Genomic DNA, 10,830 nt, shown 5'->3' on the forward strand with positions numbered 1-10,830 from the left:
GAGCTGGCCCCTTCCTCTTCCAACATGACTGTGCACCAGTGCACAAAGCAAGGTCCATAAAGACATGGATGACAGAGTCTGGTGTGGATGAACTGGACTGGCCTGCACAGAGTCCTGACCTCAACCCCACAGAACACCTTTGGGATGAATTAGAGCGGAGACTGAGAGCCAGGCCTTCTGTCTAACATCAGTGTGTGACCTCACAAATGCGCTTCTGGAAGAATGGTCCAAAATTCCCACAAACACACTTCTAAACCTTGTGGACAGCCTTCCCAGAAGAGTTGAAGCTGTTATAGCTGCAAAGGGTGGACCCACGTCATATTGAACCCCATAGACTAGGAATGGGATGTCACTGAAATTCATATGCGAGTCAAGGCAGGTGAGCAAATACTTTTGGCAATATAGTGTGTACATATATATATATATATATATATATATATATATATATATATATATATATATATATATATATATATATATGTATATATAATTGAATAGGTGAATTGTGTACAAATTCACCCCCTTACAATTGTGTGGAAATTTACTCTAGACTATTATGTATCCCAGGCTGTGAAAATATGAATTTGGACATTGTAAATGAGTGTTTGTAGGGATTGAGTCCATGTGAGGATCTGCAGGTTTTTACACTTTGTGTTCTTGGTCCTCACCCAGTTTTAGTTCAACATGCACAAGCAGACTCAGTGTTGTAAAATTTCCTGAAGTCGTCAACCTAGAAACTTTTTAAAATTTACTTTTTTTTTTGTTAAATTTTTGACTATTTGAGTAGAATAGAATAGAATGTCTTTGTCTTTACTGTCATTGTAACAAGTACAACAAAATTAAGAGTGCCATCCAATCCTGTGCGTCATCTAAAACCTACTATAAAAATACTAATCCAAATTAAAGGAGCTGAAATAAATGGGTTGCAGGTAAAATAAATAGATAAAAAAAACCAAGCAGAAACCCATTACTCACTCACACGTGTCCATTGTGTTATTGCACTAATCCCTTTAAAACATTGCACATCAGGTGTGTTTTTCTGTACTGAACTGTGAGTGCTGTTGGGTTTGAGTTTCTCACCACACTGATCACCTTGAGTCTTCACTTTTCAGTGTTTTTAATGTTTCTGCTGCTGATGACTTCTTGTATCAGTTTCAAAGAAGACGTTGTCATGTCCTGCCTTGGAGACGTGTCCGTGACGTGCTGTGACATCATCATCGTGCTCAGTTCATGGACTTTGGCTGCTCTCTAGTCAATGGATCCACTTCATCTATCTGTCCTCAGCCTCTGTTCTTGAACGTGTCGTCTCCTGTCTGAACCTGTCCCACCTGCTGCATACTAAGGCACTCTAACAAAACTCTCATTGATAAGTGCACTTCTTCCTGTAATCACCCCTTTGAACAGAAAACAAGGATTTCACAACCTTTTAAAACCGCATTAAGGTATTTGAGTGGACCTACCAATTTTCTGGCATTTGCGTAGGCGTGGAACTTCCAAGGAAGAAACCTCGTTTTCTGAGCCTGTGGGCAATCCTCTACCCCCACCCCACCCCCCCAACACCTGCCCCTGCATGCAGAGCCTCAGCAAAATCGGGAAAAGGAAATGATGTGCATTTTTGGCAAGTAACATTTTTTAGTTTACACAGAGGACTCAATTCTTGGATTGGCTGTTGACACGTTTCCGTGTTTGGGTTCAGGCTATATAAGCAAAGCAGCCCCTGGATTTAATCACTGCACACTCAGACGGAGCAGAAGCATCTGAAAACCTCACACTGACATGAAAATGAGGTCAACAAACCTGGACAAAGGTAAGAATCACATCCACATGGCTTAGAAATATATGATATTATATCAGCAGAGATGCTGTATGGTTACTTAGTGTTGATTATGAAATGCAATTTAAGTACAGTTGTAAAAGTGATGCATTGTGTTTAGCTGATGTTGAGGAAAATATCACAAAACTATGTGGCACAAGGACAGATCTAACCCACTGGTGTGTGTTTTCCCTCAGCAGTGGCTGTGCTCGTCCTCCTCTCCACCATGGGACAGTGTGCAGTGCTGACGGAAGACCTTCAAACCACAACCGGCCCTGATCCGACCACGTCCTCTACGAACACATACACTAACAACAGTGAGCGTCTTCAGTATAATCTGAGCTTTGTGTCATGTGCATCATTATGAATAGTTCAACAATTTTGTCCTTTGACCAGTTTGTTTAGTTTTCATCCATTTCATGCAACTCAAAAACATGTTTGATCTTGCATCCATACACTTAGAACAGTACATTGTGCATATTTACTTACACTACTACTCATAAGGTGCAGTTACAACTACACTATACAACAAAATGTGTGATATATTACACTGAAATGCAGTATTCATGTCGTACAAGTCTAATGTAATAGAGTGTAAAGGGGCAGAAAAACAGGCCATGCTAAGATGTTTATCACAAAATATCAACAGGTTGCTCATATGTAACAAATAAACTGAAAAGAAAAAAATAATAAAATGTAATAGAATGAAGACAGATCCTATTTATAACCATTTCCCTCTGAGGGAAAGGAATTTAACCCTTTCATGCATGAATTATGAGAACCTTAATCAAAATTTTTTTCCTGAGTGTTTTTATTCCTCTTTAGGCATGAAAAAAATAACGCAATTGAAAATTTTCTTCTGAAAAAGAAAAAAAAAAGAAAAAAAATTAAAAAGAAAAAATATATATTTATAAAAATAAATAATAATGAAAAAAAAAATCTTATGAACCTATTTTTCATGAAGTTGCAAAAATGTCCACACAGCTGGACACCACACGTTTAATTTTTGATGCACAGAAACATATATTTACTGATAAATTGTGAGAAAACTATGGGGAGGGCTTGTGAGTCTGGGGGTTTATGGTCAGGAGAGATCTACATAATGTTACCAATTCATGTCAGAAAAGATATGTAGTGTCTTAAAACTTTAATAAAGATATATGTAAAAAAAAAAAAAATCCATGAATATACAGGAGAACAGTTGTAGAATAGTTGTCCACTGTAGTGACCAGTGTGCATGAAAGGGTTAAGCATACTATTAGATGATCTATTTTAACCCACCCTAGTTTTGTGTTCACCACAGGAAACTCATGTATGGAAAAAATTATATATCACAAACTCCTCCTCAGGTCCTTTTTTATTATGTATGGGTGTACAGGTTTGTAGGGGTGTGTTTATGGATAATCCTAATCTTATGTTGTATAACGTGATGAGGCACTAACAGTCTGAGGACAGGAATCAGAGGGTTGGACTGGATAAGCAGTGGCTTCTTTCTACTCAATTTCGGGCACAACAGTTGTTCTTTAATCTATTATTGTATTTTTTATTTTTTATTTTTTTTAAACTTTTGTCTTGTTTTATTTTTTCCCTCTGTTTTTTATTATGTTTGTGTCTGAAAAAGACTAAATTATATCTTATATTTGTGGTCATATGGAAGTTAAAGTCCTTCCTTTTATGGACGAAAAATTGTAGTTTGAACAGAAAAACCAAGAGCAGTTAAACTCTGATTCAACTGTATGGAAGTCATTACGCTCTTAAAAGTGTTTACTCATGCTATGATCATTTATCAGGCACCACTTTACTGAATGATTCCTCTTTGTCTTCAGGCAGTATGGACCAGCCTCTTGTTCTGCGGTCACACAGGTCCGATTGTGGTGACGAACACGCAGACTTCTGTGCGAATGGTGGCGTGTGCATGTACCCCCAAGACAGCACCGAGCCTTCCTGCATGTGAGTTCTAGTCTAATCCACATCCACCGACTGAGACGTAGAATCTGCTCTGTGTGGGTTTTTTTGTTTTTTGAATAAACCGTCGTAATAAATCGATAATTAACAAGTAGAAAGATGCAACATTTAACAGGAATAAGCATCAAATATAAATTCAAGTATTGATAGAAACAATAAGCAGGTAAGCATAACAATACAAAAAAGTGCAATACAAAAAACAAAAGTTAGCAAGTATTAACAAAAAATAAATAATCAAGCAGTTTGAGGGTACGTTCACATTTACGATTTTTTGCTAAGGCTAGTGTTTTATAATACATTTTTAATTCTTTAACGAAGATGTTGATGTTAGGGAGGGATCTGGAGAACTTTGTCTTATGAATATAATATTTGCCCATCAGTAATATTAATTAAGAAAATTAAAGGTTTATTAGAGCATTCAAATTTAGTTATCATTTCCCTTGGAGATTTTGAAATATGTTTTTTGGTTTTGTTAAAAAAAAACTTTCTCCAGTTCCCTCCAAAACATGTTAGAGGAGGCACAGTCACAGTAAAATAAGTGTTTATTGTTCATTTTTACAGAAGGTACAGTTTACATTTTATTGGAGATACAGAATTGAATGCCATGAATGCCATGATAGATGGCAATTTATATTATTAAACTCTGAATTCCAAAAGGATTCACTGGAAAAAATCCAAATCTTACCAAGTGTATTTTTCTCATTTCTAGTGAAAATATCTCATCACACTTAAAATAAGACATAATCACCTAAAGAGTAACTTTTCAGTGAGATATAAGAACATATATTTAGACAATACATCTAGAAAATCTTATTTCAATAAATCTTACCAAGATAATTTTCACTTGTTCCATGGGCAGATTTTTTTTTTTCTTGAATTGAGCAAAAAAAAAAAAAAAATCTTTAATTAAGCAAAAAATATCTGGCAATGGAACAAGTGAAAATTATCTTGGTAAGATTTCTTGAAATAATATTTTCTAGATTTATTGTCTAAAAATAAGTTCTTATATTTCACTGAAAATTTACTCTTTAGGTGATAATGTCTTATTTTAAGTGTGATGAGATATTTGGACTAGAAATGAGAAAAATACACTTGGTAAGATTTGGATTTTTGCAGTGTTTGTATTCTGGTGAGATTTTGTGGGTGTTTTGGAGCTGCTTCGTCATGTTTGTTTGTACATTTAGTATCTGTTTGTGCTCTGTGTTTTTACTGGATACAAGCACCGCCTGTGACATGCACGTGCTGGTTTGTGGAATGCACTCACATAGTTGTGTGTCTGTTGTGTAGCTGTGCGCCTTCGTTCGGCGGCCCACGGTGCATGATCCTCAGTCAGCTCTCTCACACTCATGCTGAGATAGAGCAGGTGATCGGTATCACTTTTGGAGTGGCCATGATCCTGCTGGCCCTGTTCGTCACCGTGTACTGCTGCATCCAGAGGAGGTGAGTGTCTGCACATGACGCTGCACTTACACCACTTTAACTGAAGGAGTGGATTCTAGTTACATGTTCTCTCTTCCCTCAGGTGTGTCAAATCACCACCACTGATAAAATCTGCACCAGCCACCTCAGTGTGATCCCACCAACCCATCGTCATCATTATCATTATCGCCATCATCATCACCGGCACCACCACGACTAACATCATCATCATCATCACCATCATAATGGTCACCCACTGGATGTGCAGTGAGGAGCAGGGCCGTCTCAACAGTATTATGGGCCCCTGGGCAAAGCAGTGCACTGGGGCTCCTACGACCACTAGTCACAGGAATAAAAATATAAATGGTCATTCATATCATATTCAAATCGTTCCTATATTAATTTTAATGGCACTCAATTTGATATTTAATGTTTAATGCAGTTATGATTGTTTTCATATAAATAATTTAATAGATAGATTAGATTAGTTAAATTAAATATATGTTAGTTACTAAACTTAATTGAAATATAATATTTAAGTAAAAATTATAGATTGTTTGAAAAACTCCGGTACAAAATTTAAAAAAAATCTGGGAAAAAATGATAGAAAATTTTTTGTACAAAATTTTTAAAAATCTAAAAAAACATTGAAAATTTTCAGTACAAAATAATGAAATCTACATAAAATGATTAAGAAACTTTAATACAAAATAAAACAAATCTATATTAAAATAATGGAAAATCTTGAGTACTTTGAGTACTTGAGTAATTTTTTTTTTAAATAATTGGAAAAAAAAAAACAGAACCAAACTTAAATTAATAATTAGTGAGGCAACTGTACACCTTTGATGGGTATGTATCATATATGATACATGGGTCAATGAAGGGTTAACATACACAAACTAGCATGGGGTCCCCGCGCTTGTGGGGCCCATCAGGCCCATGTATTAAGATGGCCCTGATGAGGAGGCCCCGACCCATTTGTCATAAGAGAAATGAAACCAAACACTGACAGACCCAGGGGAGACTTTGAATGTGTCTTTTTTGTATTATTTATTTGCAGCGTTTTGGGTAAAATAACTATTTATTGTAATAAAGACAGTAATTTATATTGTACCTATTTAGGTTTTTTAATAAATCCATTGAAATGAAAATGATGATTGTGTTGTGTGAATGTCTGTGCATGAAAAGGTAAATAATCACATGTGAACTCACACATGACATTTTGGGGAGTTTTCAAAAACAAATGAATGACGAATATTACCTATAAAAGTTTATTTCCATCTCTGTAAATGGACATATATTATGTGTAAATAGTCTTTAAGCTAGAAATTCAGAGTTTCATGAAGATTTTTTTTTTTTTAAATTACAGTCTTGAATGACTTTATACACAAAGAAGATATGACGATATACTATATTGAATTTCCATTTATGAAGTGAAAACATGTATGTGTATCAATTATAGAAAACATACAGGAACAGTTTCATATGTGAACATAAACAGCTTTGGACATCATTTTCCTTCAACTGTGACAAAGTAGTGAAAAGACCACATTTGTCATAACTGTGGTTTGTAAAGCCATCATGGTTTTCTCTGCTATTATAAGGCTTAGGTGCCTTTTGTAGCACAACCTAAACCAAATAAATATCACATCAAAAATGAACAGTTTCATAGTAAAGTATGGGACCCAGTGTTGCCAGATGGGAAAGCTTAAAATTATCGTCCATACCTGATTTGACGTTGCTCAGGACCATCTGCTTCAGTTAAACATTACCACAGAGCGGGTATAGTGTGTCTTATAGTGTGACCTTTAAGTAAACTAACAGCACTGTTGGAACAAAACTGCTAATGGCAGAACAGCGCCCCCACCTGTGTGGTGTACAGGATGAACTGCTGCACTGAACAGCCCAGAATATCAGTCATATTGAACCATCTTCTTAATCATCATGTATCAAGGTCCTGTATCATAAATATTTTGAGACTCAAAGGTGGGGTGCGGGATGTTTTCCTGGAGCATTTTTTTTTTTTTTTACTATATTGCTTAAAATCCCCTTCACATCCTGATTACAAACAATTAATTAAATGTTCTAACACAAAAATAAAAAAAAATTAGTCACCTGTGGAACGGACAGGACTGAAAAAACACCATCCCATTATTTTGAGCGCTCAGTTGAAATGATTGAACGATGATATGTCTATCAAACTCAACTGCCATTTGTCCCTCCCCCCTCTGCGTGTACCCCTCTTTGTGCATGAATCGTGGTTTGGAGCACTGGTACAGGAAATGAAAGCAGAGCCAGAGCTTGGCTATATTAGCTCTATTAGGATGGGAAGTTCACCGGTTAACTGTTTTGTCGCTAACATAAATCACTAGGAAATGTAACGTTAGTCAGACAGGTATGAACTGGGGCTGTTCTGTAAGAGCGGGGGTGTTAGAGGAGACTGAATGAGGTACACATGGATCGGGGCCGGGGGTCGGGGCCACTGGAGTGCAGCATTCGTGGCCTTGGGAACACGCATTGCTCGTACCAGTACTCTGGAGGTGTGGCTTCAGGGGGACGTTTGAAGAAAGGGCTTTGGACTTCTGAATCGACTATTTTCAAAATGTAACTTGCTCAAACCATTTTTCTAAGATCTCCTACCCCACTTTTAATCTGTTTATACATTAGGAATAAACATCAATCAATCCACTTCAACCACTAAAATCCTTGATAACTGAAGAACTTGCTGAAGAAAGCTGTTTAACAGTTTTATTGTGTACTGTGTGCAATCTATGACCGGAAAAGAAAAAGAGAATAAAATATAACAAAATGAAGACAGATACTATTAATAACTATATAACTATAACTATTTATAACCAGTTGCTTGTACCTTAGTCCAAAGCCTTCTGGTAGAAAGGAATTTTAACGCACTATTAGATAGTCTATTTTAACCTACCCTGTGGTTTTTTACTGAAGCTAACAAAGCAGTTTTGTCTTCTCAAAGCCCAGTTCATCAGAGGAAACTCACATATGATGCATGACTGCATCACAAACTCCTCCTCAGGTCCTCTTTTATTATATCTTATATTTGTGGCCATATGAAAATTAAAATTCCATCATTTTCATGTCTTTTACATTAAAACAAAGACAACAATTAGTAGTTGTCATTATTTATAGGTTATTATTGAATTGGTCTGTATACGTGGAACCTGAACTAAACTGGCTTTGACATCCAGGGCTCAGGAGGTAGTGTGGATTGTCCAGTAACTGAAGGGTTGGCGGTTCGAATCCCCCTCTGTCCAAGTCATGTGCCATTGTGTCCTTGGGCAAGACACTTCACCCACCTTACCTCCAATGTCCCTCAGGTGTATGAATGTTAGGTGGTGGTGGTGGGAGGGCCTGTTTGGTGTGTACTGACAGCCATGCTTCTGTCAGTCTGCCCCAGGGCAGCTGTGGATACAGACGTACTTTAACACCACCAGAGTGAGAATGTGAGAGTGAATGAAGAATGGATCAATAATGTAAAGCCCTTTGGGTGCCTTGAGTAGTGCTATAGAAATCTAATCCATTATTATTAGAGTCTTTGAGAGGGGTTGGGATTTCCACACTAGTCTGAGCAAAGCCGCTCTGACTCAGGGTGTTGGAAGATGGTCGCTCCAGGAACAGGTGTTCTGGGTGTTGGGACCTTTGACCCCATTGGTGGAAGAGGCTTTGGCACACCTGTATGACATTCTAAGTAGGTACCATGACAGAGGGGAATGGGTAAGACTGTCTCCATGACCCCCCCTGCCTGGACCAGACAGCAGACAGGCTGCTACTCCCGGCCCAATATGAACTCTCCATTCTACCACCTTCCTGTACCCTCTCCTGCTAACAGTCACCATTCACCTTAGTCAGTGTCCTATTTGTCAATGTATAATTATTATATGTGACAAAAATCTTACATCATAATTATTAGCCCCTTATCAGATCAAGACACCTGACAGTCGTTATCAGGCTTCTGCAGAGCTTGATGATAGGATTACACTGGTCTACAATTTTTTAGAAATGATTTGCTTCAGAGATTAAATATGCTAAATGTTACATATTTTAATAAGATTAATTGGAAAATAAATGACAAAAGTGCCGGTTTGCTGATGTTTTCAAGGAATATGACTAAGTGTGATTACACATATATATTGAAAGGCTGGTTCTCTCCCGTCTAAGACCCAGTGTGAGAATGTACACGGATCCTCTACAGTTTGCTTATCAGCCTAACGTTGGTGTGGATGATGCTCTCATCCACTTGTTACAGAGGGCCCATAAACACCTGGACACATCTGATGTGGCTGTGAGGATCATGTTTTTCGGCTTTTCAAGTGCCTTCAGTACGATCTAGCCGGGGCTGCTTGGTGAAAAGTTGAGAGACATGCAGGTTGAGTCATGGATGGTCTCCTGGATCATGGACTACCTGACCTGCAGACCACAGTATGTGCGACTGCAGAACTGTGTCTCAGGAAAGGTACTGTGCAACACTGGAGCACCACAAGGAACTGTCCTGTCCCCCTTCCTCTTCACATTGTTCACATCTGACTTCCAATACAACTCAGACAGCTGCTTTCTTCAGAAATTTTCTGATGACTCAGCAGTTGTCAGTTGTATCAGGGGAGAGGAGGAGGGGGAGTACAGGAGCCTGATTAAGGACTTTGTGGACTGGTGTGACCTCAACCATCTCGAACTGAACATTTCCAAGACCAAGGAAATGGTTGGATTTTAGGAGGAAGAGGTCCAAACTGGTGCCAGTCACCATTCACAACACAGGGGCAGAAGCTGTCTCCAGTTACAGGTACCTGGGAGTCCAACTGGACAACAAGTTGGACTGGTCCTGTCATATGGAGACTCTGCACAAGATGGGACAAAGTAGACTTTATTTCCTACGGAGATTAAAGACTTTCAACATCTCCAAGCCTCTTCTGTGCATCTTCTACCAGACTGTGGTGGCTGGTGTCCTGTTTTTTGGTGTAGTGTGCTGGAGGGAGGGAGCTCGCATTTCGGACAGAAACAGATTGAACAAACTGATTAAGAAAGCGAGCTCCATCATCGGGACGGGACTGGACACAGTTCAGCAGGTGGCTGGGGTGAGAATGCTCAGGAAACTGGACTCTATTTTGAAGAACGCGTCTCACCCACTTCACCATCTTGAGGTGTTCAGAGAGAGCACCTTCAGCCACAGACTGATCCCTCCTCGGTCCAGGACTGAACGCAGTAGGAGGTCCTTCCTGCCTGCTGCTATTAGACTTTACAATGTCGCTGTGCGATAAATTATTGTATGCTGTGCATACTATAGGTGTTTTATAGGTGTTTTGTTGTATTGTATTATTTACATTTACTTTATTGTACATATTATATATATATTTATATATATGTTTATATCTATATTTATATATCTTTTATTCTGTTTTTAAACACTTCTTTGTGCCATTGTTGGTTGTATGTGGGTGTTTTTTGTGATGGGTCAGTGTTTTTTGCTTGTACTGTTTGTACTGCTGCTGTTGTAACAAACGATTTCCTGCAAAGGATCAATAAAGTATCTATCTATCTATCTATCTATCTATCTATCTATCTATCTATCTATCTATCTATCTATCTATCTATCTATCTATCTATCTATC

General features: G+C 38.0%; 1 protein-coding gene across 3 annotated transcripts; it reads left to right on the forward strand.

Moving 5' to 3' along the window:
• Window positions 1-1,660: 1,660 nt before the first annotated feature.
• On the forward strand, window positions 1,661-6,345 carry LOC115426146 (epigen-like). Of its 3 annotated transcripts, XM_030144134.1 has the most exons (6): window positions 1,661-1,807; window positions 2,011-2,130; window positions 3,640-3,763; window positions 5,066-5,218; window positions 5,301-5,373; window positions 5,419-6,345. In XM_030144134.1, exons 1-5 carry the CDS (start codon window positions 1,777-1,779, stop codon window positions 5,350-5,352), a joined length of 480 nt encoding a protein of 159 aa, XP_029999994.1. In that variant the 5' UTR covers window positions 1,661-1,776; the 3' UTR covers window positions 5,353-5,373; window positions 5,419-6,345. The 3 variants fall into 3 exon arrangements, with proteins under 3 accessions (XP_029999994.1, XP_029999992.1, XP_029999995.1); XM_030144132.1 differs by having other exon boundaries at window positions 5,301-6,345; XM_030144135.1 differs by having other exon boundaries at window positions 1,714-1,807; window positions 2,014-2,130; window positions 5,301-6,345.
• Window positions 6,346-10,830: the final 4,485 nt, after the last annotated feature.

The sequence above is a fragment of the Sphaeramia orbicularis genome, chromosome 9, assembly GCF_902148855.1.
Source record: "Sphaeramia orbicularis chromosome 9, fSphaOr1.1, whole genome shotgun sequence".
NCBI classification, from domain to species: Eukaryota; Metazoa; Chordata; class Actinopteri; order Kurtiformes; family Apogonidae; genus Sphaeramia; species Sphaeramia orbicularis.

Coding starts and splice junctions, on each gene's coding strand:
- LOC115426146 (XM_030144132.1), top strand. CDS start 1,777: ATGAAAATGAGGTCAACAAACCTGGACAAAG. Junction 3,764..5,065: donor AGCACCGAGCCTTCCTGCAT/GTGAGTTCTAGT, acceptor TCTGTTGTGTAG/CTGTGCGCCTTCGTTCGGCG. Junction 5,219..5,300: donor TACTGCTGCATCCAGAGGAG/GTGAGTGTCTGC, acceptor CTCTTCCCTCAG/GTGTGTCAAATCACCACCAC.